Here is a 27,571-nt window from a genome sequence, read left to right as displayed (position 1 = left end):
GAAAACCCTGGGGACAGAGCATCGGGTCTGATTTGGGGTGTGTCAGTCACACAGGGCATTTTGCATGGTGGCCATGCGCCCAGGGCAGCAGCCTGGCCTCTGCTCTTTGCCCACGTAGGGCTCAGTGTGACGCCCGCAGGACGTCCTGTGTGTGTGGCACTGGCAGAGGAGTGGGGTGGGGATGCTCTGCGCATGGAGGCTGGTGCACAAGGAGCACTCAAGGCTGTTGGCATCGTGCCCCAGTGCCTGACTTGCCGTGTTTCTTCTGCAGTCACCAGCCCCGAAAATGGATGCCGTCACCGTTGGCCTGGGGCCAGGCATGAAGAAGCCTGAAGCAGACGGCTCTGCTCCCCACCGGGTCAGCACCACAGACGCAGCCCAGGTGACGTGGTGGTTCCACCCTCCTGTGGCCCTGCTCCCCAGTGGCTCTGCTGAGCCCCTGTCCAGCAGAAGCTGTCCCCAGGCAGCAGCGCTGGGAGGGCAGGTGGCTGAGCAGGGCAGTCAGGGGCCTCTGCTCACCCTTGTTTTGCTGGAGTCCCCAGAACATCAAAGCCCACCCAGAGCTATTCTGTGTGCATCCCTGGCCCCATCTGCCATGTTGCTGGGCAACGCTGGCACATGGGATATCTCCATAGGGTGACAGCCACCACACACGCTGCGTCACATGTGTCTGTGGCTTCATGGCCGTCCCCAGCTTCCTCTGGCAGCAAGGACAGCCACACTGTCCCTGCAAGTGTCACCCCCTCCCTGTCACCTCCAGGCTCACCAGGTCCCTTTGCCCTGGCAGGTGGAAGGAGGCACCCCAGGCAGCAGGGACACCGCAGCCACTGCTCACGCTGGCACCGCAGAGACAGCACTGCTGGCCTCGGTAAGTAGGGCTGGCCCCTCGAGACGTGAGGAAACCGCTGTTCTCTGCAGTCCCTCTGCTCCAGAGAGGGTGTGCTGTGGCAGGGGGGGACCCTGCCTCACCAGGGATGTCTGTGGAGGGCAACCTGCTGTGTTTGCCACCGTGTTGTGTCAGAGCCAACATGCCCGTCTGCTCTTCTTTCAGGATCACAGCACCAAGGCCGGGAAAGGGGCTGTTCCCGTGACGGACCTTCGCTCCCTCTCACCGGTGAGGGGGGGACGTGGCACCACCAGCCAGGCCAAGTGGTTGGGAGAGGGGGAGGCAGCCCTGTGGGGCTGGGGTTGGTCGCACAGAACCCCCTCCTGTGTTCCCAGCACTGACACCCTGGGCTGATGTGTTGGTACTGGGAAGAACGGAAGGATGCTCAGAAGGTTGGGGAACAAGGTGACAGAGGCCCCACTGCCCATGGCCTTTCTCCTGTGGCCTTTCTCTTGTGCCAGACAAATGCCTTGAGCTGGAGGAGGAGAATTCCTAAAAAAATAGCCTAGTTCCTGGTGAAGTCTCCTAGCAGGCTGAGATATCTTCAGGCCTGGGTGTCCTGCCTGGCCACACAAGGTCACACACAAAGTCTCCAGACTGCCAGTGGAGGTGATGGCCATCAACAACTCTCAGCAGCAGGTCTTCCTGAATAGAGTGTGTCTTACTCAATTGCCTCATTTCAATGGAGTCAAGCCTGGGCAAACGCCACGTGCTGCCCCAGGCTCGTCACTTTGCACAGCTCAGAGAACATACCCAGCACTCTGTGGCTGGGCCGCCAGCGCAGCCTGCCCAGCCCTTGCCATGCAAAGCAGGATGGACAGAACTAGAGGTGGCCTGAGAACTCTGCACTTAGGGTGGCCCTGAGGATGGGTGGGGAAGAGCAAAACACAGCCATGGAATCATCTCCCCACTGCAAATGCCCTTTCTTGCAGCTCTGGACTTGGGGTAGCTGTGGAAACCTCCCTGGCTTCTCAAAAAAACCTTGGTCCAGGTGGAAGCACAGTGCAGTGTCTCTTTTTTCCCTTGCCACTCTTTCCCCTCCTGTGCTTGGCTGAGTAGGTGCCCTGCTGTGGGAGGTCCCAGCTCTTCTGGAGCCAGCACTGGGGACTCCTCTGTGCTGGCCCCACTGATGCTGCTGCTCTCTATCTGGTAGATCACCAGCAGCTCTGCTGGGAAGGATGTGCTCACCAGCATATTCAGTGCCACCGCAGAAACCCTCTCCACTTCCACCACTACCCATGTTACCAAGGTAAGAGCATCTCCAAAGGGGACAGCTGGGGGGTTCCTGATGCAAGCCACTGGAATTTGAGGATGGGTGGATTTATATTGTGGTTGGTACAGCTCCCCTCCTCCTTACAAGCTTAAAAAGTGTATGCTGTCCTGTCAGGCATGGCAAGTCAGCACAACACCCCATGCCTTGCTCTGAGCACCCCATGCCTGGCTCAGCTCTGCTGTGCTGCCTGTCCCACCCAGCCAGGCGTGACCACGGGGGGCTGCAGGCAAGGACAGCCAGGCATCGGGTGTTTGTCACCTGTGTACCACCCACGGAGACTGCGAGTGTTCGCACCTCTCCTGTGCTCACCTCTCCTCAGTGGGAGGGCAGGGAGTCAGTGGGGTGAGAGGGAAGAGCAGCGTGCAGTGTCACTGACCTCCTGAAGCCACCTGCAGGGTGGAAGGGACTCCGAATTAGGCTGCCAGCAATGTGCCTGTGAGTTCCTGCTCGTGCAACTGGGCTGAGTGTTCCCAGAGGTACCTGAGAGCCAGACCCCAGGTCCCCTGGCCCAAGAAGCATATGGCATCATGCCTCTCACCTTGTGTCAGCTGTGGGAGCCGTGTAAGCGTGGGGTATATTTGGTTTATTAGAGCTGGAGTGGTCCAGGCAAGGAGGAGTGATGGTAGGAAATGAAGAAGACAAGGATGCATTAGAGGACCTCTCACCCATGGCCATTTAATTCCCAAATTAAGTGCACATAAATGAAAGCAGAAGCCCAGTGACGGACCTGAACAAGAAGGAGGGGTGCTCAGTACCTGCCACTCAGCCTTTTTCCTTTCCTCCCCACCTGTGGCCAGCTGTGTCTTGCCAGTTCTAACTATGCACTGAGTCAAGGGTAGTGGGAGATGATACACTAAATTACAGGGGGAGTTCCTAAGGTGATGCTCCCATGGGCAGAGCTACATCTGCTGGGAGCTGCTTGTCGGACAGCTGTGGGTGAGTGCTTTCCTTCTTGTTGTACAGACTGTGAAAGGAGGTTTTTCTGAGACCCGAATAGAGAAGCGCATCATTATCACAGGAGATGAAGATGTGGACCAGGACCAGGTAGGAGCAGGAGGCCCTGGCTTTGCCCAGCTCTAGCTGCCGCCAGCTACAGCACTGCATGCTGCTGGGTCTGGCTCATACCTGTTTACTCCTTCACTCCAAAAACTCACCCCACGTTCCCAAACCTACGAGCTGTGTCTGCAGTGCAGGTCCCCGTGGGGTGCAGCGGCACCTGTGTGAAGCCCCAGCCCAGCTCCCATCAGCGCCCGCTGCAGCACTGGAACAGTGGCAAAGGTGAAACCTCAGCACAGAGTCTAGTGGTGCTGCCACCTTTTTATTTTCTTAAAACAGGTTTCCAGTTGCCCTTTTTCTGTTGAAATACTCCAAAGCAATGCAGGTTCTTTCTCTCTTTCCAGCACAGTCTCACTACAGGTTAACTCACTCTAAGTGATGGTATTTTGTATCTGCCTCCATGACAGAGGAACAGAAAGTGACAAATTTTCGATGAAATAGCAGATTGACACAAGTCTCTAGGGCTACCAAGTCACTTTCCTGTGACCTAACAATTTGGGATTTGTTGCTTCAGAAGAAAAAATAAAAAACTAAAGCATTTAAAAGGCTGTAAAATAATTTTTATATATTTTTAGAATTAGAATAACAAATTTAATTAGATTATTATTGTAGACTTTTCTAGGGTTTTGCTGCAGGTATAACTGCTGCTGTTCCTTTGCTTGGGTTTCAGTAGGGAACCTGGGACATAGTGCATCTCTAATGAAAAAAAAAACCAGCAGGAGAAAGGCAGTGTATGAGATGTCCCAATGGTGTACAGAACCTGGATCAGTGGTGGGCTCCTGCAGGTTCAGCTTGAACCTCTGTATCAGTTTCCTCCTGAAATACCACTCATCTTCAGCTGCTTTCTCTCCACTGGTTCTGCCTGGCTGAGAGCAATGTACCAGATTTCAGGGAAGCGATGATAAATGCTTTCATCCTTCTGGTTTCTAGGCACTGGCTTTAGCAATCAAAGAGGCAAAACTACAGCATCCTGACATGCTGGTAACCAAAGCTGTGGTATACAGAGAAACAGAACCTTCTCCAGAGGAAAGGGACAAGAAACCTCAGGTAGGTGGAGAAGGTACCAGGTGTGATTTATACCTGTTGTGTGAGGGGGTGGATGTAGGTGGGAAGTGTCTCTGATCCCCAGCAGCTGCAGGTGCTGGTAGGTGTTGCTGCTCCTCAGCACTGAGCTGCAGGTCTTGGCCAGCAGTTCTCATGTGATGGTGGCTCTGGGCATGCCCACCTGGTTCTGGTTAGAAAGCCAGTGCCATGCCACCTGCAGATGTCACCTTGCTGTCCTGCTTGGCAGAGGGGTCAGAGTCATTTGCATGTAAAGAAGAAAAGACCTGCTTCCCCCCTGGGGCAGGGAGGGAAGGAGGTGATACCAGTTTTGTGGATGGGCTGAGAAACGTGGCTACAGGTTCTGCAGAGCTATTCCAAAGTATCAGAACAGTGTCTGCAAAACAAGAGGTTTTTTTAGTTCCAGTCAGATCCCCAGGCTGGCTTTTTACACACGTGCAGGCAGCAGCACACAAAGTTTGCCCCCGCCTGCAGATGCCCCAAAGCAGTCACAGCCCCAGACATTTTTCCGCAGCTGGCTTGAGGAATCCTGCCCTGCTCTGACCCCGTTGTTCCCCCATCAGCTGGGTTGCTGCAGCTCTGCCGTGGTGGCACAGCCCACCAGAGCTCTGTGCAGGGCAGCTGGGGGGCAGGAGCACAGTGGAGAGGAGAGCGGGAGCTTCTAAATGCAGCTGCACTGCTGAAAAAGGTGTGAGGAACTCTGGCACCAACCAGGCTGCAGGTGCATTTCGAGAGGCCTCTCGGAAGGTCAGAGGAGGCTCTTGCATCTGCTTAGTCTGACCTCCTATGGCACAGTACAAACAAGCAAGCCCAGACACTTCTGCATCACTTCGGGAGCCACCCCATTTTCACTGAATGTATTAAAGTGAGGGAGCAGTGACTCACTGGTGTCTCCCCCATACACCAACACGAGCCCAGTAAATTAAGAGTTCTGCTAATAACCAAGGTCCTGGTAATTAAGTGCAAACTGTGGCCCCAAGTGTTTGCAAATTTACTGCCCAGTGCCATCATACAAAGAGGAGCCCTTTTGTAGCCAAAGAAATCAATCCCCCATGACTGGTCATTTCTATCTGCCTTGTACAGGAATCTTGACCAACATGTTAATGGAAGTCAGCATCTGCATTCACACCTGGAGAACAGCGGAGAAGGAGCCTTCATGCTGGATTTGTCAGCAAGACATAGACATCCTGGCTGCAATGTTCATGGCAAGAGACAAATTTTTTTTAAAAAAAGGAATAGCAGATATATTATATATATATATACATACATATATATATATATTAAAAAAAAAAAAAACAGGAAACAAAATGCATCCTTGCACTGCTGCTATATGCTGGAAATGAATAGCAAACAACACCACCAACATACAAAGCCAACCCTCTGCAGTTAAATTGAAGAATTTACTGGATTGGTGATAAAATAAGATTTTAAAAAGTCATAATAACAATAATATTGTTAGTAATACAATAAGCCACCATCTTGCATGTTACATTAAAGCATACACAATCGTGAGTTCATTTGTTGCACACTGAATGGAAAGGAAAACTGCTTTGCAACAAAGCAAGAAATAAGCAAACTGAAATAAAAAACCACAAGCAGAAGCAAAACCATTCCCCACTTCTGGAAAGAAGAGACAAAAATATTGACTATATTACCTTAGAGTTATTTTCCGATTCACAAGTGTCATTTTGCCTTTCTCATTCCATGCTGGTTCTTTTGCATCTTTTGGGGTTTTGTTAACTCTTCCCTGTCTGTTCTCTATCTTCTTCTCTGTGCATTTGTCCAACCTCTTGTTCTCTGAAGGTATTTAAGAATGGATTTCATTTCAGATAAAACAAACGATATGTATATGGTTTCTCATTTATAAAAAAGCAGCCTGTAGGGGTTTCATATGGATGTGCATTTAAGTTATGTATATTATTATATATAACAAGGGGGGAGGGAGGGAACAATATACTGAAATAATTCAACAGTGCTGGTAAATATGAAGACGACATTTTTAAATTATTAACTCTTTGATTGACTGTGGTTGGTGTATTTTGAGACTCTTAGATCACACGTGGGACTCTCAGTCCTGCAAGAGGAGAATGGGGAGGGTTTCAGCCGCCGTTGTTTGGGAGGGAAAGGGAGAGGGCGAGAGACGGGAGATGTCTCGCCGGCTGATCTGCAGTGTATGGGGGTTGTATTTGGAGGGCCAGTGGTGACTCGGAGGGGCAGGGAAGGAGGTTGGGGCTGTTGCTCCAGCAGCTGACATGGGAGTCATCTGGGAGCAAGGCAGCAGCAACAGGACTGCGTTCATTGCTCCTCTTCAGCCCACTGAGCTGTGCCAGTGGTTGGGGTGGTTTTGCTTAGTTTCTGGATCCCAGTAATGAAGATACTTGAGCTTTGTAGTAGGGTCAAAGGCAGAGGGGTTGTTTCTGCCCTGCCTGCCCTGCAGCCCAGGGTGTGATGGCAAGGGCTGCCCAAGGCGCTGTGGGCTGGTGACAGTGGTGGCAGGGTGATGGCAGTTCCTTCAGGACCTGCCTGGGGATGGACAGTGGAGAGACTGTGCTGTCTCCATCCCTGCAGAGTGTCCCAGGCTGGACGAGAGAGCCCAGGCCCTCTGCCTAAGAAGGTGGGTGCCGAGGAGATGTCCGTGGAGCTGCCTTCCCCCAGCTCATCCCAGCTCAGCCATTAGCCACAGGCTTCCTCTACAGCTGCCTTGGGAAGGGGATCATGGGCCAAGACCAGGGCCTTGTACACTGTGAACCAGGCAGTTAGGGTAGACATGGAACCAAAATTGAAAAGGAAAGTAAACAAGTTTCCTTCTTGGAATCATCTCTAGCTCTGCAGAAACAGAAGGGCCCATGATTCTGCACCATTTTGCCTTTAGTCTCCCACCCCTCACACAAACTGTGCCCAGAAATAGGTGCATTTTGCCAGGTCCTGCAGTGACTCAGAAGATGACAGAGAGCAGGAGAGCCTGCGCTGCAAGAGTGTTCTGGGCAGACCCTGCTCACCGCCTCTGCTGTCCTAGCAGAGAGCCTGCTCCCTGGCAGCTGCGGTTCACCAGTTGCTTGCTGTTACGTCCCTGTGAAGTCTGTTCTTTCTGGCAGGGAGGTTTCTCCTGAAAGCGTGAAAGACACAAGCACAGGCTGCTTGGGAAGTGGACAGAGCTGCTGGCTGGTGCCAGTGCTGCCAAGTTGTGAAGGTCTCCCCAGCACCTTCAGGTACCTTTAGAGACCAGACTCCCAACTGAAAAAAGAATTAAGCCAGTTGTAACGAGGCTACTTTTCTCTCTTTTTTTCAATAGACCCAAGCCAGCTGCAATCAGCAGTGGCATTTTCAGAGAGAGTGGCGGGGTTGGGGGGGCAGAGGACTTGTGATCTGCAGATGGCACTGCTGTTCATCAGCCACTGCATATTCAGATGAGCCCACCTGGCTTTGACACCTTTACAACCCACCAGAGGCTACTGTGAAACCAGATACTTGCTTTTGACATTGTGTACAGTTATGAAATCAAAGGTTACTGTTAAAATTAGTGGCCTTACAGAGTTAGACTTGATGTGTGCTTGGACTGAGATGAGTTACTTTTGGAGTGAGCAGATCTGGCTCACTCATCTGGCTTCCGCAGCGTGTTTAATGGGTGGCAGTGTTTAAAAACTATTTTAAAAAAGAAAAAAAAAGTAAAGAAAAAAGCTCACTCCTTTTTTGCCTGGCGAGGTGTGGGTTTCTGCTGCTCAGCAGCAGCCGAGGCTCCCGTGGGCTCAGCAGCCCCAGCCTGCCCATCGCCTCGCTCTGTTTCAGATAGCTGATTACTACTTGTTTTCTTCCAGGGGCCTTTCTGTTGAAAGGGGCGGGAGACACGAGTGCCTGTTTTTACCCAGTCTCACAAATTCATTCCAAACCTGGCCTGCGATCGCATGAGTAACAATAAAAATAATAATAATATTTATTTTTATTTGAGAAGCACCTTACCAACCAACTGCAATGCTCTGTTGTTCCTTCGCTAACTCTCCTTTTCCCTTGTTCTCCCTCTCCCCGCTTTGGTCATACTCTTTTTCAGTGCTCGGTGGTGTATGCGTGTGTGCTCACTGTTCTTGTAGTCAATAAAAGTGAAATAAATGTGTTTGATGCTAAATCAGCTTGGGGCCTCAGTGGACTCTTTCCTACCAAGAGGACGGAGAAGTGAAGGGGGGACCTTGCAACCAGGGTCTCTGCACATGGAAATACTGGATTCTGCTCTGCCCGAAGCGGAGACGCTGCCGGGCCGGGTGTTGCGGCTGTTGGAGCTGGGACCGGCTTGGTGCAGCAGCGGCAGCCCTGGTATGGCCGTGTGGGCCAGCGAAGGTGTTGGTGAGGATGCTCGGAACACAGGAGGCAGCAGCTGCCCCGAGGACCCTGGCTTTGTCCTCCTGGAAGGGAGGACGCGGTGCTGTGACGGCAGCTCCCACTGCAGGGCCCTGCGCGCCTGTCTTGCTGTGAGGGTCCCTGTGTGTCTGTCGCGCTATGGGGCTCAGTCCACCTGTCCTGCCGCCGGGCTCCCCATCCCCAGCTGGGCGGGCTGGGGGCCCAGGCTGGGGCAGAGACTGGCTTGAGAGACGCTGGGTCAGAGAGGAGCAGCCGCCAGCCATGGAGGGCCCCAGGAGGCCGAAGGGGAAGAGCCGCCGAGTTTGGGGTCTCGGGTGAGGGGACCCCAGCCCGCCGGCCTGCAGTGAGGGCCGGGACACCCAGCCCGGGCTGTCGGTGCCGGCGGCTCCCCCGATCGGCCGCGTCCGGAACCGCCGTGCCCGGAGCGGCGGTGCCACACGGGCCCTTTTCGGAGCGGACCGCGCGGGCTCGGCGGCGGTTCCGGGCGGTGAGGAGGGCCCCGCAGCGGCCGCGCCATGGCGGGCCCGCGGCTGGAGCCCGAGCTGGCCAGGCAGCTCTTCTTCGAGGGCGCCGCGGTCGTGGTGCTGGGTGTGCCCGAGGGCACCGAGTTCGGCATCGACTACAGCAGCTGGGCCGTGGGGCCCAGGTTCCGCGGCGTCAAGATGATCCCGCCGGGCGTCCACTTCGTGCACTGCAGCGCGGGGCGGGCGGGCGGCGGCCGCCGGGAGACGGGCCCGCGCACCGGGCAGTTCCTCAGCCTGCGGCGGCGGGAGGTGCGGCTGCTGCGCTGGGACGCCGCCAGCGAGGCGCTGGGGCCGGCGCCGCCCGCCCCGGGCGAGGCCGAGGCCGAGGCCTTCCGAGAGAACCTGCAGGAGATGGACCGGTTCCTCGGGCCCTACCCCTACGAGACCCTGAAGAAGTGGGTCTCCCTCACCAGCTTCATCGGCGAGGCGGTGATGGAGCAGCTGCAGCCGGAGAGCGGGCAGATCTGCGCCTTCGCGGAGGTGCTGCCGGTCGTGGCGGGGCGGCTCAGCAGCGACCGGGCGGAGCCGCGCGGGGCGGCCCTGGGCGCCGAGTGCCGCAGCTACGCGGAGGGGCTGGCGCGGCTGCCCCGCATGGAGCCGAGAGCCGGCACCGAGATCAGGTTCACGGAGCTGCCGACGCAGATGTTCCCCGATGGGGCGACCCCGGAGGAGATCACCAGGCACAGCATGGACCTCAGCTATGCGCTGGAGAAGGTGATTCAGCAGCGATATGCCAGCCAGCCTCTGGACCTGCTCGGTGAGTCCCATTTGTTGCCTGGTAGAGCCCTGGGGTGCTTGGGGAGAGTGAAGTCATTTCTCTGCAAAACGAGAGCCCGGGGATGAAACCTGCACCCGTTCTGTGGGCCCTGTGCCCCGGCACCCTGGAGCATCTCTCTTAATCGCAGGACAGGAGTTAGTAGAGTTTTTAGCAGCTCTTGGGCCTGTTTCAGTTGCGCTGGTGTGAGGATGAGATGCTCGGTGTCTGAAGCTGCCACGTTTGTCCCTCTCGCTCCTGAGTGCTGCACTCAGAGCCCAGATTGCTTCAAATCAAGTCAAAAGCAGCAATTGCATGTTGCCACGAACAGCATCTCGTGCAAATCGGGCCTGTCATCTGGCACCAAGCTGGCAATCTGCCTGTAAAGTGAACATCTGAGAACAGAGGCTATGGAGGCCTAGAAGCATTGATTGGGGCTGAGCATTTTAATTTTCAGATTGTTGATCCCATTTTGGTGATGAGGTGGTATCAGATCTCGCTGCAATCAGTTCCCGAGGTGGGAGCCGGTCCCCTCCCTGGCTGGAGAGATGGCAGCTCAGCTCTGGGCAGCGCTTGGGGTTTGCCATCCATGGCAAGGGCTGTGGCTCCCCGTCACAGGGTCTTTTAGTACTTGCCAGCCTTTGTTGACAACCTCCAATATGAATGAATATAAAATCTGTGGCAGTCCTGAAGTGTGGTTTTGTTTCATGGCAGGATGGAGGGCTTGGGAACCCAGCTGAGCTGGAGCCTCAAGGCTACTGAGGTTCGGAATAAGCCTTTGGTTTTCCTGTCCTCCTTTTTTTTTTTTTTTTTTTTTTGTATATTAATATTATATAATTTATTCTTTATCAAAATTATCAAAGACAACTCTAGGATATACAAAAAACAAATCACTTTAAGAAATGATGATGCCATCATTCTGGCAAAATAGCTGATGCTCAACATCCAGTGAGATGATCCCTGGCTCTTAATTTGACGAGGAAGAAACATCTGTTAATGTGCTGCTCACCTCTCCCAGTGTTCCCACAGCCTTTGTGTTGAAGGGCAGCAGCGTTTGCACTCCTGTGTGGCTTTGGAAACCCATGCACAGGTGGAGTGAGTGTTTGCAGAATAACAGCGACGTCTGACTTACTTCTTTGAGTGTCATTTTGAGAACACAGATGACACGGGAAGCCCTTAGGTGGCTGTGTACTCTGATTGCCAGTGAAGTCACTCTCCAAAGATAAAAATTACCATTACAGGTGGCCCTGCCTGGATTAGTCTTTGCTTTTCGTCCAGCTGAAGAGCAGAACACTAGTAAATAGTGTTTGGAGTATTGATTGCTATTAGCAGAATCGCTGGAGGGCAGGTTACTTATGCAAAAGGCAAACCCAGAGTTTTATGCAATCATTTACAGAGTTTTTGAAAGGGCACATACCTTGGATATGTTTTTAATCTTATATGTGTTTTGTTTTGTTTTCCTGTGCTGAATACACACAGCTGAATTGCAGTTTGCTTTCATCTGCTTCCTGATCGGGAATGTGTATGATGCATTTGAACACTGGAAAAGACTCTTAAACATCCTGTGCCGATCTGAAGATGCCATAGGGAAGTATCAAGACCTTTACATCAATCTCATTTCTGTGCTGTATCACCAGCTCAGTGAAATCCCAGCTGATTTTTTTGTGGACATTATTTCCCAGGATAACTTTTTAACCAGCACCTTACAGGTACGTTTGTGGCTGTCTCTTGAAAAATGGGAGCAGGAGGAGAGGGCATACAGAACATCAGAGCAAATTTTGGGAGAAGCTGCAAAAAGAATTAAGCTACTGTTGAGCTGCATGGGAGATAGTGAGCCTATCTAAGCCCACACATATTTTCTTAAACTTTTTCCCTGTATTATTTACAAAGAAATGCCATTTGCTTGTCATCGCAGAGTTAGATCTGCTCAAGCTGTGCCTAGAAGAGTCTAATGCAGTATAAAATTGAGTTAGGCCACGTGCAGAGAGGCCAGCAGTGCAAGGTGACGAAGGGGAAGGCTAATGAAGATGGCTGCAACACAGAGTGGGGACGCTGTCTTTTTTCTTATGCTGAAAGTAGCCTGCTACCTTGGCATGCTTCTAGAGTTCTGGAGTGGCGCATCTAATGTGGCTGGACTGTACCAGCATACTTTTTCTAAAAATTGTTAAGGCTTTTGACTACATTAAGCTGAACAGCTGTGAGAGAGGCTGAGCAAGTGCGAGATGATGTCTGTCAGGTTATTTCTTCCCAAATTCCATTAATTCCTAAAACCACAACACAAAACTTTGGCATAAAAGACTGCAGAGAAGTTGCAGTGAAAACTTATTGATCTTAGGACATTGATAGCATTTAAGAAACTTCTTCGTTCCTGTTAGCCTTAAGCAAAGCTGAAGGTTTTCTGTAATCAAGTTCTTAGTCAGAGGGCATTTATGGTTAGTCCAAAATGCAGAAAACACTGCTGCTGCTGAGACTGTCGTGGGCACACCTGCAATTCAGCACTAGTAATACCAGTTACTCCTGCTGATTGTAACCATGCTAACAGCTCAGCAAACAGCCCAATCAAATCTTGCTTTAAAATTAAAACAAGAAAAAAACCACACACTAGATACACTGGTGAAACTCAGCAATGGAAACTTAGTCCCAGCAGGTGCTTGCTGCACGTCACTAACGCCTTTGCCTGTCTCGGGGAATACTTTCATTTCTGTACTTGGAGTTACAAGTTCTTGCTGCAGATTTGGTGAGAGAGAAAGTGTTTGTTTTTAATTTGCTGGGTATAGCTTTAATTGCTTTAATCAAGTCACCTTCTTCACTTTTTTTGAATTTGGATTCATAGAAGTCTTGATATTTTTATTTTATTTTTGTTGGTGTTTTTTTCCGTCCCATTACAGGGTGGAAAACCTGCCTCTTTGCAGCACACTCCCAGCGACGCTTTGAACTGTCAGTTTACAGCAGTACAAAGAATGCCATTCTTTCCATCTGAGGAGCATTTCGGAAGCACCTGTCTTGCTGTTTATATTTCCTTTTCTGATACCTGAGTCTTGTACGCCTTTGAATTTCATCAGTCTGTGTTTTTCCACTTAAGCAGTGGAAGCTGATGCCTTTAGGTGGCTGTGCTGGCTTCAGTGATCACTGTTAAGCCCCAGCAGGAGCCACCACATTCCTAGTAACAAACTTGCCTTATGGTTGAACGGAGCCTTTCCTTGCTAGAAGTTCTCTGTTTCTGTGCTCCTGTAAGACTTCCCTGATGTGCTCAAATAGTGCCGGGGAACCTCAGGGACTCACCTTCCCCAGTCACGCTGTGCGCACAGCTGTCGGTGAGCAGTCTGAGCTGCATGTGGGCAGGTGCAGCAGCAGAAGTGCCAAACAGTGTGGGGGGCGTATTATCTGGGTTAGCTTTTGCTCAGCTTTCAATACAGCAACTTTATTTCTGGAGTTTGATCTAAGGCAAGACAATTACAGCATAACCTCCACTGAATATGCAGCCCTAGCAGTGTTTAAAAAAAAAAAGATGAAATAACTAATTTAATGTGCAATTCGTTGAGGAAGAGTGGGAAGTATAATCTTTTGATCTTTTTGTTCTTAATAGTAGCCTTGCTGTGTAAGGGAGTTCTGTTACAGAGAGGCAGTTTCACAGTAGAATGAACAAGGGAAAGACAAATGATCATAAACAAGGCAATGAACTTCGCTGCTCATTGTCAGTGTTTTATCCGGCTGTCAGTAGGTCTCTCCCAAACAACAACCCGCTTTTTCCCCAGACGCCTTTTCCTTTATTTGCATCCTGCAATTATTTTTCTTTTTCTTTGGCTTTGAAGTAAAAGCTTTTTCCTATGAAAGTGAATTCTGGATCGCAGGTTCCGCAGAGGAGCAGAAGCAGGCTGATGAGAGATGGGTTCTAAGGCTAAATGCCCTGTTTAATCATACACAGGTGCTTTAGGTTTCACAGTGCTAACAGAAGCTGTGAATTTGTGAAAAGATAGTAGATCTGTGTGTGTTTGGATGATAGAGGAACTGCCTTAGAGGTCAGTCCAGATTTCAGTGCCCTGTGTTCAAGGGAATGGCTGTGCTGGGGATAACTGGACTTTCTCCAGAGAGCTCCCATTCTTCACTTACCTTCAAGGTCATTTTATTAAGTTTCCTCTCTATCCTAAGGTGTTGGTGATACCGTATTACAAAAATAGTTTGGGGAATATCCTGGTCCATCCAACCATGAAGACAATGGGTATGATTACCTGTTGGCCTTTTTGACACATGCTGCAGAATTGGCTGTGTTGCAGATGAAAACTGATAGTCCTCTTTGTTTTTTTTCCTTCTGCTCAGATATTTTTCTTTGTTTACACTTAAGAGTAGTTCAAATTCCATAGTACATATTGAATTACATGTACACTCCTGCTTGAAACAAGGTTATTACCGTAGTGCAAATATTTCTAACGCTGACTCGGTGATGTGAGGGCAGGGTGTCTGTCTTGACTCTGGGATGAGAGGAGGAGGGAAGGCTTTGTTTAGGTAGCTCCAAAGCCGGAGTTGGTTTTCAGGGTAGTAGATCTCTTATTAGTGGCCTAACCTGAACCTTTTCCTGACGCACCCTGTTGATGACATCCTTATAGGAAAGAGATGCAGAGCTCGGGCCAGACTGGGTTCTCACTGACCTCTACTCTGTTCTTCTAGGTGTTTTTTTCCTACACATGCAGTGCTGCTGTTGATGGGGCCCTAAGGAAAAAGGCTGAAAAATTCAAGGCTCACCTAACGAAGAAATTTAAATGGGACTTTGAGGCAGAGCCTGATGACTGCGCTCCTGTAGTGGTGGAACTTCCAGAGGGCGTGCAGGTGGACTAAACAAAACAAAGTAACAGCTTTTTAAAAGAAATCTCCACATCATCCCTAACCTTGCCAGCTTCCTAGAGTCTGTTTCTGAAGCTGACTCCTCTTGCTGCTGTAGAAGCAGATGTGGAAAACTGAGGAGGATTCCTAGCTCTTCGAGGAAACCAGAATTACTGGAGGAGTTTGAGCATTGTCACACAGCTACTTTGGACACCTTGTATTTTTTCCCCGGCTGTTCTGCAGGTTCTCCTCATTCTGTACTCAGCTGACCTCTAGATCCCTGATCCCTTCTGTCCTCCTGGGCTGGAAGTGGCACCCTGTTTGGAGAGTGTCTGTGGCTTTACACTTGAAGCCTTTGCTGCTCCAGTTTGATACCCCGTGAGCAAGGAATGTGAGCCCACGTGACTGGTCATTGCACCTTTGACAGCCTGACCCCAGGCTGTGAGCTGAGCCTTTCTGCTCTTCCAAGGCTTGCATAATGCAAGGGATGTAACCACAACTCTTTCAAAACTGTATTGGATATTTATGCTGCTTACTGTGATTTATTGCAGTGATCTGTTGTGGAGGAGGACTCAAAGCCACAGCAAAATTCCTCCCATTTCATACCCCTAATACTGAGGTATCTTATTCCTCCCATTCTGTTAAAGCCTTTTGTATTTACTGCTGGCACTCTGTTTAGCCTGATGTAAAAGGAAGTTTTACAGCTTGGTAACAAGAAACAGAGTTATCAGACAGTGGTCACTCAGGTCTTGAAAAAGATGCTATCTTGATAGAGATAGAAGATCAGACTTCACATGAACTGGATCATCTGCTTTGTTATAATTTGAAATCTTATGTATTTTCAGTTCTTTCTCTCCATTTCCCGCAGGTCAGCTGTAAGAAAACTTGTGGTGCTTCTTCAGAGCTGTACAGGGACTTAGTCTGACCACTCGCTACTGTTTGACTGCTTCAGGAATTTGTCTGTATACATGTCCCACAAGTTAACACTGTTTGTTAGATTTGTATAGTTCAAAATAAATCTCAAGAGAGCCTTTCCAACAGAAAACATCTGTATGAATAGTTTTTTTAGTTATTTAGCCAAAGCTGATAGCACAGTGACGCTGGCCTCTCTTTCTCATCGGGATGTCCAGTATCCCCAGAAGTAACATCACAAGGTTATCTGTGACATCCAAGGACAACTCACAGTAAAATGATACATGGCATGGCACAAAGTGCAGCACGTTCTGGGAAGGAGGTACGTGCCGAGGTGTTTCCAGATAATCAGGAACTTGCCATGGGAACTGGCTGTCAGAAGCCCTTGTCTGCAGCTCGGTGCTGCTTCCTCCCTTTCCTCAAGGGCTCTGCACTCTGTTGCTCTGGTGTCTCGTTTTGTCCATTTTGAATACATTGTATTGACTACAGGCCCTTTTGGGAGGTTACTTCAATGTGACAAGTGTTTTGTTCTGTGCTTTCTTGTCCCTAACACCCGTGAGATGTTTTGTACTGTACTTTGACTGCTCTCCTCTTGCTCTTTGCACCCCCAGGCAGTGCTGTCTTTGCAGTTGCCGATTGGACACGTCACTTCTAATGAATGGTCCCAGCTTTGATGAAAGACGCCTTTTCAGTCTGTTGACTCTTTACACCAACCTGATGACTGGTTCTGTTGCTTTGGAGCAGAACACCAGCCACTGATTTAAGTAGCGAAGGTAGCATGGAGCCTGGATAGCCGTGTGTCTGGGAGAGGGACGAGCGCTGTGTGGCTGCAGAGCAGGCTGGCCTGGCAGTGTTGGTGCCGTGCGGGCTGGCCTGGCAATGCTCCCACTTGTTTGATGAATAAGTTAATTTGAATGTCTCTTTGTTCAATTCAAAAACAATAACTGAAAATTAACTTCTGAAGTGCATAAAAATCAGGTTCCCATGATGGGCTACACTTCTAGCAACTGAGAAAAGAGAATATAATTGTACTTCCATTGTGCTTTTTTTCTTTTTGTGAGGTTCTAACAGAGAGAGATAATCTGTCTTATCAGACCCACAAAATGGGTGGGAAAGAAAAAGGCCTTTGGGGACACGGTGCCTTTGTTGGATGTGGAACAAAAGCAGCAAACTTTTAGCTAAATGCAGGTTGAGGTGTGCAGAATTCAACTCTGTCACATGAATCAATTGCGCACTTTGGGGGGAAAAGGGAGCCTGTCACATATGAAGCAATATATGTTGGATGTTTGCAAGAGAGGGCTTATAAATTTTGGGAGGGAGAAGAGTGCTGTTGTTGCCGCTGAAGTCATCAGGAAGGAGGGTGTGAAAGGAAAGCAGTAACGTGTAACAGAAGGAATATTTTCTTGTCCTTATATAGTCTTAGGCCAGCTATGGCTATGATGACACTACCCTTACTTCCAGCTAAGATGAATATAATGATCTGAAAGCAAAAGAGAGATTGCGTGTGTGTAAATACGCATTACTGCAAGCTAATGAAGTGTAATATGTGATGTGTTTGCAACACTGATTCAGCAGTGAATTAAGGTCAGGACAAGCAGCTTTTGCTGCGTTGTGAAGTGGCGCTGAAGCATGAGATACATTGGCCTCCTGCTTATGTGGAGAGTTGTCCAGATGCCAGAGTTGTGCAAATGAGGCAAACTGGCATCATTCCTGTGCTGCGAAATGCTCTCACTGCTTTCACTGCAGATTGTGTTGGAGCGTGGGCCCTGCCCAGCGCCGGTGAGGTGATCACTTGGGGATCAGCAGTGGCGTGAGCCGACCACTGGATACACCTGCAGATGCACAGCACGCTGTTTGTTCATTGCAAAGCCCAGTGTCAGTGTATTCAAACATGAGAGCTGCTATTCGTTTTGTTGGTTTTTTCACTTTCCTATAGGCTTCCTATAGGCTCCAAGCCAGAGTTTGGAGACTGATATTTATCCTGTATGTGGCCTCTGTGTTGTCCTGCACCACACCAAAGAATTGCTTTTTGTTTCATCAACTCTGCAAATTTAAAGATGTGGAATGTGCTGCCCGAGGCTGTAGAAAGCTGCCTTCTTATCCCGGTGTTGTAGTACATCCCTTTTTTAATTGGGGAGAGAAATGGCACGTCTTGATCTGCCAGTTCATGCAGCTTCCTTTGCGATTCCCATCACCTCCTCCCCAGCTGCCAAAAAGGTAGACAGACAGCTTCTGTCTTTTTTTCAGCTCAGTTGCTGCTGCTGACTTCATGTCACTGAACAGCCACAGTGTAGTTCAGCGGCTCAGATTGGTTTTATGTGCCAGCTCTCCCAGCAATGCTTTAGCTCCTGTGACAGCAGTGCTTGCAGAGCTTGAACAGCACCAACTTTGTACACTGTTAGATGCCACCCAGACATGTAGAGATGTTGTTGCCCTCTAAATGCAAACTAAAGACAGATGGGAGCAGGTGGGGAAGCTGTAGAAAATGATCAGTGACTCTGTGTAGCTTGTTAGTGCTGTGATTTTAAATCTGAAGTGAACTGAGGGTTACTTATTATTTGAACCACCTTGGTGCTTTCACTTTTACTGCTTAACGGTAAGTTTAATTTTTGATTATTTGCTCATTATTTTCTTATGGTAACCCTAGCCTTTCTGTGTGCATCTTGTTTCAGTTCAAGTCTTTTCCTGTTTTTATTAGGCTTTTGGTGTTTGTTTGTTTGTTTTTAGTATTGTACTGTTGCAGAATAAGTTTAATCAAACTGACTTTAAATTGTATTATATTCTGTTAGCTGTATTGTTCTGTTCGAACAGGTGAGTGGCCAGGCCTGCTGGAATTCCAGGCTGTGTGTCATGAACTTATCTTAACCTGGTTGCTTGGTGACGTGGCGAGTGGGTCTTGAAGACCAGTACCAGGAGACAGAAGGGTGACTCCGTCAGCAGAGGCTGCCAACCATCAAGATAAGGACAGCAAAAAAGCTGCCTGGAGGATGGAGAGAGTCCAGTAAGACACAAGGAAGCCCCAGAGTTACCACTGGACCAAAAGGCGCATGGATTACGCTTGAAGAGTGAGTGCAGAGACTGTGAGGGTTTTAAAGCTCAAACCTTTTTGCCTCGGGGTCCCTCCCCTTGAGAAGTGCCCAGTCCAGACTGTTTCTTTGCTGTATCTTTCACTTTGTTTTTTATTTTATCTTTTGATTAAATTATTTTTTTAAGCACAGATGTCTGAGACTGTGCCGTGGGAAACCTAGAGTCAAGAACATTTCTTTAACAGTACCCTTATTTTTCTAATAACAAGCAGTAGGCATCTATTTGCCATTTGTGCCTCTAACAACTAACAGGAATGAGAGATTTTTCAGGATCTCTTAGGCATATACCATCTTTGTTTAGAGCAATGTTTATTTCTCCTACTGCTTTGAGAGCTCGACATAGATTGTGCCAGCTGCTGCAGACAGAGCAGCTGGCACTGAACTCCTGGAATATGGAAAAAGATGAAATGGAACATCTTGATCCATTTATCTGAAAAAGGAAATTATCTTCCCCTGGTATTGCTGTTCATTGTCAAATTAAGCTATGACAGTTGCTTGTTCTGCAGCTCCGTTACTATAAAAGGGATGTGCCGTGAATGGTCATTCCTTCCCAATGTGCTCAGCTATTTCATAGCTATTTCTGCTCCCCCTCCTGCCCCCCGAGCCTGCGTGCTGGGCAGGGCTGGGCTGTGGCCGTGCAGGAGCCTGCGGGGTGCGTGTGGTACAAACCACCAGTGGAGCTGGAGCAGGGGTGGGAGGATGCTCCGTAAAGCATGGGCTGTGCTGGAGCCTACAATTAATGCACAGGAGGCATTGACTCGGCAGGGGCCTCATTAAGAGAGCGTTAATGAGCTGCAAGCAGCCTTACTACAAATAAACTCCAAATGGGTTAATCAATAGGAGGAAAAATCCATATATGCAAACTATCAGAGCTGCTGCTCTGGATGTGTTGGTCCAACTTGCTGCCCCACCTGCCCAGACGGGTCTGTTCTAGCTTGCTTTGGGGGGCTTTGTGTTTTCATGAGGAAGGGGCTGCTGTCAGGGTGCAGCAGAAATTGACCCTTTCCTGGGGTCCAGGTATGTCCCTGGCCAAGCAAGTGCCAGGTCTGCACCTTGTCTGCTTCCAGCAGAGCTGAGCTGCTGCTCCAGCAGCACTGGTCCACAGCAGCTTGAGGGGCCCCCCGGATCTGAAACACGAACGCTGCGCTCATGCTCGTTATGCCGTGGTTGCAAACCAAGGCAGCCCCTGCCAGGCCTCAGCTTTGCAGGCAAGAAGTGAGAGGGAGCAGGGAACGAGAGCGTCAACTTCTCATCTCCCGCGGCCATCGGCAGGGCTGCGGAGCGGCCTGGCTGGCAGGTGCTGACTCCCTGTCCTGCGGGACACCAAAAGGGATGCTTAGCTGAAGCGCAGAGAAGTTTCCCAGACTCCAAACCACTGAAGCCCTAACACTTGAATGTTTTCCCCCTCTGTGAGGAAGTTTGCAGCTCAGTCACTATCTTACAGATGGCACACGAGGACCTGGTAGGAGGAAGGTGCCGACAGCCAGGAGTGCTCCCGCAGTGTCCCTTTGCCATTTACTTGTTGTCTTTTTGCCTGTAAAAATTATGTCTCTTCCCACCATAATCATTGAATAGTTCAGGACATAACTGGTATTTGTGAAGGACGAGTGGTGAGAAGAGCGGGCGCTGGGCAGGGAGCGGGAGGCGGCGGCTGCTGCAGCTGCTCACACCTGGCGCTGGGCTGGGCCAGCATTTGCCTGGGGCCCGTGCAGGACTCGCCAGGTGGGGAGCCGGTTTTACCCCATGCTGCAGGTTTCAGCACTGTTGTTTGGTTTGGTTTTGTGTTGGTTTTTGTTTGGTTGTTGTTTTGCTTTTTGTACCCAAAGGCAGGTTTAGCCACATATATGTCAGAAGTGGATTTTTAGCAGCAAATGTTGCTTTTCCCCCCAGCTCTGATCACTGTGACTGAATTCTTTTGGATGAGATGGGAGCATAAAGATAATTACTATTATTTTTATACACTGCAATAAATTTAAACCCTAATACAGATGGCAAGTTTCATATCTACAGGTATTTCTAAAATAAATTTTTAAAAAGTAAATGGCCGTTGATTTATATTCAAAAATCCCTTATTTCTCCCTCTGCTGGGGAGCAGCTGGAAGTGTGAGGAAGAGCTGGTGGCATCAGGAAGGCTTAGCGCAGGCTGCTGAGGTTTGGAAACGAGGGACATCAAGGATATTGTTGAAGAAGATGCCTTTGGAAAAGACATTGCCTGTCACTGTTGAAGCAGGTGAGGTTTTGTTCTTGTCTTGCAGGTATCAGAAGTTGCATGAAACAAGTGCTGTTTCTTTTGGCTTGACAATATTTGAGATTCTCCTTGCACTTGAGCAAGCAAAGAGCTGGCCATGTCTGTTGGGAAAAGATCTCCAAGGGACGTGAATTTCCTTGAGAATCTGACCCATTTTTTATGAAGCTATCTGTTTAAACAGCGGGAGTTCCTGTTAATTGTGCTTCAGGAGCCTATGCTGGGTACTCCAAGCAAATTCTGTAACTGGAAGGTTAGCAGTGAAATTTGCTCATAACTTCAGCAAACTGGTAAGAGGCTGTTCCTGAAGCAGTCCTGTTAATGATGTGAGTTATTACAGCTTCCCCCCCACAATGCCTTTACCTGTGTTCTGGGGGGAGGGGACGCTTGCTTTGCCTTTTCTAGGGGGGTTCCAGCATCACTGGCAGCAGCACAGGTTACATCGCGTGTTTTAACACAAACTTTGCAGTTAAAATGTGTTTGGCTCGAGAAAGTCGCTCTTTCGCAGAGAAGGGGTTTCAGTGAAGAAGAAGGGCCTCTGGGTGGCTCCATCTTCACAGATTTGGCATTGGATATTGTAGTTTATGCAGTTGTGCTACAGAACAACTTTATTTTCCTGATCCATCCTTTTGTTTGTAAGTACTCAGCAGCTAATGCAGCTGTCTGGAGAAAGTCTTACTCCAGTCAGTCCAAGGAGTTGTTTATAGTGGGTGGCTGTCCCTGGGAGCACTGCCCCATCACTGCTACCCTAGAGATGTGTCCTCAGTCTGTACTGGCCGCCCTGGCTGGGAGGGTGGTGGCCCTGCAGTCACATGCTGGTCAGAAAGGGTCTGGCTGCCCCACACCGGTAGCGCCTACTCCACAGAGCAACAAAACAGGCTTTGTATCATGCAGTTCTACAGTAACCTGCGCCTCATGGATGGTTGTTCCCACCGAGCAGAGGTCAACCATTCCCAGTAACAGGAAGGCAAATTGTCCTTTTAATAAGGTTTGCTGGAGGATTTTACGTAGCTACATGAATAAGGATTCACTCAGTGCTGCTTGTGCCTTCTCTGCTGAAGTCCTTGTGTCCCTCACACTGCTGTGAGCTGCTCAGACAGGTTAAACGGTGGGTGACCCCAACCCAGGGGTGTGCTGAGGGGACCCCGAGCCAGGTCCCCATTGGCAGATGGTTCTGCAGGGAGGGCTGTGGCATGCAGGTCGGGAGCAGGGCCGTGCACAGGGTGCAGCCTTGCCCCTGCCACAGGACACCCCTGGCCGCGCCTGGGAGAGCCGCACATCTGGCTGAAGTGAACTGGCATCTGGGCAGGAGGCGATGGAGCAGGGATGAGCTGTCAGACCTTGCAGCAGCTGGGCAGAGGAGACGATTCAGGCAGGGGCAGTGCTGGGTGGGCTCGTGGGCTCACTTCTTCCATTTGTGCTACGCACGGCCTCTTGTCTGGTGGTGTTTTTGTTTTTTTCAAACAGCCACTTCAAGCTTTAAAAGGCATCACTTGAGAGTCTGCTGATCATTGCTATGAGCTTTGCAGACTTCTGAGAGACCTTCCAAGTGCAATTCAGCAGAGACCTGTTAAACACATTACCCAGCTGTGGGGCGTGGTCACTGCGGGCCATTTAATGACTTTATTTCATTACCAAGACTTCACTGAGGAGGGCTGTGCATGTTCCTTGTTGCTGGAAGTTCACACTGCCCATGTGTGTTCATTTAATGGACTTATTTTCTTAACAAGACCAATGACTAGTGTGATCTAATATTGCTTCTGGGGTTCTCATTCAGTTTGTTACTCAGCAGAAGGAGGCAGGTCAAGAGCTCTCCTGCATTAGCAGGAAGATGTTCCGCCTTCTTTATTATGCACCATTCTCTGCAAAGATTCTTTTAAATTCCCAAAGAAGATGTTACCTTTGATTTATGTTTTTTTCTCCCTCTTCCTTTACTTCTTCAGTGACAAAACATTTATTGCTGCTTCAAAAGACCAGATAACTTCTATTGTCGTGTCGGGGTCCTAGTCCAATTCTAATGTGATTTAACTCCGTCAGCCTTCCCATGCTTCAGTACTGAAACGGCAGATTTTGTCTGGTACCAGCAGTAAAGCATTTTTTTTCTATGTTCCTCTCAGATCACCGCTCAGTAAAAGCACCTTTTGGCTGGCGTTACTAGTGCCACCAGGTAGAGTTCCTCAGAGCTGCCCGACCAGCTGTGTACATGAAGTTATAGGTGCGTGGATATGCGCAGAGCTGAGCTACCTGTGTGAGCATCACACACCTGAAGTCGCCGGGCAGCTGGGTGGGTTTGGGCTCTTGAGTAGCTGCTCTGCTTCCAATGCTTCTCAAAACCTTCCCTCTCCCTCTTCTCACACGGTGGGTGATGTGGGGGCTTAAGCCTGTGTTGTTCCTGCTCTTGCAGTGCGGGCCGGGAGGTGCTGCAGGGCGCTGTGCCCAGGAGAGGGCTCCCAGCCTGCGCTCAGCCCTTGGTCCTCTGAACGCTCCCCGAATGTGCTGAGTGTGCAGCGGCACAAAGCAGGTGTGAGGTGCTGAGCTGGGGCAGCCGAGAGAGGGTTAATTTCCACAGGGAGCGGGAGGGAGAGGGGAGGTGACACAGCCAGGACAGCTGACCCAAAATCAGTCGAAGGGGGACAGCGCTGAAGGGGCTGCACAGGGGCCGTGTCTGTGTCGGTGCCGGTGTCATGTCTGGGGCGGTTTTGCACAGGCTGCGCTCGGGAACCCACCGGTGGCACCGGCAGCCCCGCGCTGAGGCTGCGCTGTGTCCCTCATTCTTTCATTATTATTGTTGTTACTGTTTGTTCAGGTTGTTTTTGCTGTTCCGTTAAACTGTTCTTATCCCAACCCATGAGTTTTGCCTTTTGATTCCTGATTCTCACCTGATTCACCAGGGGCAGGGGAGGGGTGAGCAGTGGCGTGTGGTTTTAGCTGCCGGCTGGGGGGGGCTGGGGCTATTCTGTGACAAGTGCCCCATGGAGCAAGTGAGACTGAGGCCTGGGACGTCCTGAGGATGTCTTGGTGATCAAAGAGCTGTTGCAAGGCAATGAGGTTAGTTGGGCATGTGAGCGGATGATTGCTGCATCCAGCTCGGCTGCTGGAACAGGCCTGTACAGCTCTGACCGCAGTGTCCAGGTCAGAGGATTGTGTCCATGGAATGGAGCCCGCAGCATCTATGCATGTTCTGCAGTTAGTGGAAGTGAGGGAAGAACATAAGAATGGGATCTCCTGCTCAGCTGCTCCCTGATGACTGCTGTTCACCATAGGCCTGTGTCTGTGCCCTGGGTTTCAACGCTGTTTCTCCTCCTCCCCACACCACTGATTTTCCCCTTTGCTACTTATCCTGACCACTCCTGGTTCTACTGTGAATTAATGGGAATAGGCTCTGCATGCCTCTCCAGCCTCCCGGACCTGGATGCTTCCCAAAGGGAATGGGGATGAAAGCCCGAGGCACCAGCAGCAGGGCAGCCCTTCCTCTGGCTGTGAGCTGGCCCCTGCTGGACGCGGTGGCTGTCCAGACTTGTAAGATGAGACAGGAACCTGTCCTGCATGGCTGGACATCTGATGTGTAAGCAGGATGGTGGGGCTGATCCTACAACGACAGAGCATACGGTAGAAGAGCTCTTTGCCCTGAAGAACCAACAGAGTCAAAGGCAGGAATGGAAGCTGTGCCTGAGTTATTTCACCAGTGATGAGGGCACCAGTTAGATCTGGCAAGATGTGGCTCATTGGAAGTGTGAGGAAGATGTGGAGATGCTGAGCAGCCTGCTGGTCAGACGAGGTGCTTGGGGCTGAGGAGTAGAGGGGCCATGGGCTGGGCCGAGACAGTGCTGGAAATACCCTGCTCCCTCCCAGCTTTGGAGTCTCTGTGTGGCACCAGCAGCCCTGTTGAGCCTGAGAAAACACAGGGTGGGGTTTCCATGAGAGCACTGTGTTGGTTGAACCCCAGTGGATTTAGGGGAGAGCGCAGTGGCTGGCTCTGAAAGCCTTCCTCTGTGTGGCCTGTGTCATCAGGAGACAAGTCAGTAGTGGGTCTTAGGAGATGGAAATGTCAATGCTTGCTTGGATTTGGCAGGAAGACACTAAGAACACAGTTTTGGGAGACATTTGAATAAGATGAGGGGTGCTGCAGGTAGGATGGATAGCTGACCATGTGATTTGGGGGAAGCCAGACAGGTCGTGTCTGGTACAATGAGAAAGGACAACAAAATCTGACAGAGCTGGAGGGTTGGGGAGATGGGACAGAGGAAGAAGTTCTGTGCCCCACTCCCCCCTTGCAGCTCTTCCTCCCTGTGATGTGCTGGGTCCAGGGGCCAAGCGGTGAAGAACTCAGCAACTCAGCCCCATGGCTGCGACTGGTCTGCTGCTCGGCCGGTGCGTGGCCGTGCGGGCGGCCGGCCCGCTCGCTGTGGGGCAGGGTGGGCAGGGGCAGCACATCCCCCTGACGGGCTGCCGGCAGCGCTGGCCGCTGTGTCTAGCAGGGCCGCAGCAGCAGGACTGCTCTGAGGGGACCTCAGTGGGGGCCAGAGCCAGGGGATGGGCTCTGCAGCTCACAGCAGGGAGGGAGACTCGTGGGTAGCCATGGGAGGTCCCAGTTCCACAGTGAGTGAGCCAACCAGCATCTGGCAGTCACTACTTGACATGGGTAGGAAATGTGCTGGTAGGACGATGACTTTGAGTAGCAGGATTTCCCCCTGAAGGACAGCAGGATGAGGGGTGGCTGGGAACCGGTGCTGCTGTGTGTGCAGCCCTGTCCAGAGCTGGGGCAGAGCTGCAGGGATGTCTCTCTCCCAGCCCTGTACCTTGGTGTGCCTCTGAGCTGCCTGGATGGAGAGTAACGTGTGTAAGAAGCAACCTGCCCAAGGGGCAGCTCTGGGCACCTTGGTGTTGTCTCGAACTCCACTATACACTGTGGCGGAGATGGATGCAAAAGCAAGACCACCCCATCTGTCCTGCAGACTGATGGCTGTACTGGTCTGAGGCATGCAGGCTTCCGTGGGGTTAGCACTACGGGCGGCACTGACGCTTCCCTCTGCCCTTCTGTCACTTGAATCGCCCTTTTGCTGGGTAGCAAAGTCCCCCTGGGCAGTGTTCTGCCTGTCAGTTCCCTGTGCAGCTGACGTGTGCTGTGAAGGCTTCAGGAAATAATCCTGCTCCCCATGTCCTTGCAAGCAAGGAGAGCTAGTGTGGAGTACAACAGGAGGAGCTTTTCCTTGAGGTCACCTTTCCTGGAATGGTCCTGCTTTCTTTTGGATCCCACATGGGCAACATCTGTCAGATTTTCTGTTCTCCTGCAGCAGAGACAGGGCCTGAAGATGCTCACTGGAGGGGAGCTGCCCTCTCTCGTTGTGATGCTGATCAAAGACAGATGTGATATTTTAGTGCATTGTGAGACACAGCATGAGTAGGGTGTGTTCTCAGTCTGGTCCCCTTCCCAGGGGACAGCACAGCCTGTGAGCAGTGCCACTTCTGACAGCTCTTTCAGCAAATGCCTTCACAACACACTCATTTGTTTATTTACATAAACAAACAAACAAATAAACATCCATCACACCAAGGCCAGGCAGAGCTGGAAGGAGATGGTGGCCACCTCTGCATGGGTAGGACAGATTACAGAGCCTGGTGAGGGCTGCTCCCCTTCATGGGCCACAAGTAGATCCAGTGAGCTGACACCAGCTCTGGTGGGCTCTGTTAGGTGGGTGTTTTGAAAAGTGTTTTGAAGTGGCCCAAGCACTAAAAGTACTATTTATATGCAGCTGGCAAAGAGTTATGCTTGAATTTCACCTGGGGAAACTGCAGGGCATGATCACAACTTACATAGCAAGAATGTGACAGAGCCGGGAGGAGGCCCAAGGCTTCTCCAAACATCTTCGTGACTGCCTCTGCTTCTCCAACACAATACAACCCCAGCCAAGGCTACATCTGACTGTTCGGGCAACACTGGTACCGTCTGCCAGAGCCACTACGGTGGTTGGTAGTGCCAAGATACACAGCACAGGCATGGCGGCAGCACCCAAGTTCTCTCCGCTCTGGTGCCATTGGGGGTGCAGGTGGGAGCGGCTTGTGGCCAAGTGGTGAGGCTGGGTGGCCGAGCCCTGACCTTCAGTGTCACATCAGTCCCGGGAGGAGGTCCCGGCCCGCTGCATGTTGTGCTGCTGCCCATACCTGCCCGCCTGGTACAGTGAGAGGAGCGGCCAGGTCTCCTTCCCACGTGTAGCAGCCCCAGGTGCGGAGGAGTTGAGGAGCAGCTAATTGCTGTGCTCCATAAGAAGAAATAAATAAAAAAGAATTCTGCAAAGAATATCATCTCCTGGGGAAGAAATTGCTACTCTGCTCCACCCACACCATGCATGAGTGGCCTTCATACTCTGACTCATCCCTTCCTTTCCAGTGACTGTGGGCACAGCCATTTCAGCCTGCTGCTGGGGCTGCTCCGCTGGCCTTTCCACCATGGGCAGGACCAGGGCTCTCTGCCCCTCCTGTCCTTCAAGGGGCCTCAGTACTTGGAGGATTCCAGCTCTGGGTGGCTGTGGTCCTCCCGGAGCTCTCTTGACCACACCTGGCCGTGCAACCCCGGACAGCTAATGCTGTCCCTCTGTCTGTCTCCC

At 50.7% G+C, this 27,571-nt stretch overlaps 2 protein-coding genes across 4 annotated transcripts in view; both read left to right on the top strand.

Moving 5' to 3' along the window:
* EPB41L1 (erythrocyte membrane protein band 4.1 like 1) overlaps nucleotides 1–5,887 on the top strand; it is a gene marked incomplete at its 5' end in the record, with an annotated part of 28,844 nt that extends 22,957 nt beyond the window's left edge. Inside the window, 7 exons of the mRNA XM_080354818.1 lie at nucleotides 272–382; nucleotides 788–868; nucleotides 1,052–1,114; nucleotides 2,040–2,135; nucleotides 3,123–3,203; nucleotides 4,146–4,262; nucleotides 5,361–5,887. Of these exons, the coding sequence (XP_080210944.1) occupies nucleotides 272–382; nucleotides 788–868; nucleotides 1,052–1,114; nucleotides 2,040–2,135; nucleotides 3,123–3,203; nucleotides 4,146–4,262; nucleotides 5,361–5,369 (558 nt within the window). The 3' untranslated portion in view covers nucleotides 5,370–5,887. The remainder of the gene's footprint in view (nucleotides 1–271; nucleotides 383–787; nucleotides 869–1,051; nucleotides 1,115–2,039; nucleotides 2,136–3,122; nucleotides 3,204–4,145; nucleotides 4,263–5,360) is intronic.
* Nucleotides 5,888–9,113: 3,226 nt separating this feature from the next.
* Nucleotides 9,114–18,867, top strand: AAR2 (AAR2 splicing factor). 3 transcript variants are annotated; one of them, XR_013922915.1, is made up of 5 exons: nucleotides 9,114–9,908; nucleotides 11,385–11,614; nucleotides 14,571–15,957; nucleotides 16,247–16,408; nucleotides 18,447–18,867. XR_013922915.1 is itself a non-coding variant. In XM_080354748.1 (3 exons), exons 1-3 carry the CDS (start codon nucleotides 9,143–9,145, stop codon nucleotides 18,498–18,500), a joined length of 1,050 nt encoding a protein of 349 aa, XP_080210874.1. In that variant the 5' UTR covers nucleotides 9,114–9,142; the 3' UTR covers nucleotides 18,501–18,867. The 3 variants fall into 3 exon arrangements, 2 of the variants coding, with proteins under 2 accessions (XP_080210874.1, XP_080210873.1); XM_080354748.1 differs by lacking the exons at nucleotides 14,571–15,957; nucleotides 16,247–16,408; XM_080354747.1 differs by lacking the exons at nucleotides 16,247–16,408; nucleotides 18,447–18,867 and having other exon boundaries at nucleotides 14,571–16,181.
* Nucleotides 18,868–27,571: the final 8,704 nt, after the last annotated feature.

This window comes from Nesoenas mayeri (assembly GCF_963082525.1).
Source record: "Nesoenas mayeri genome assembly, chromosome: 16".
NCBI lineage: Eukaryota > Metazoa > Chordata > Aves > Columbiformes > Columbidae > Nesoenas > Nesoenas mayeri.
This window is presented reverse-complemented; position numbering and strand designations above follow the sequence as displayed.

Coding starts and splice junctions, on each gene's coding strand:
- AAR2 (XM_080354747.1), top strand. CDS start 9,143: ATGGCGGGCCCGCGGCTGGAGCCCGAGCTGGCCAGGCAGCTCTTCTTC. Junction 9,909..11,384: donor CCAGCCTCTGGACCTGCTCG/GTGAGTCCCATT, acceptor GAATACACACAG/CTGAATTGCAGTTTGCTTTC. Junction 11,615..14,570: donor TTTTAACCAGCACCTTACAG/GTACGTTTGTGG, acceptor CTGTTCTTCTAG/GTGTTTTTTTCCTACACATG.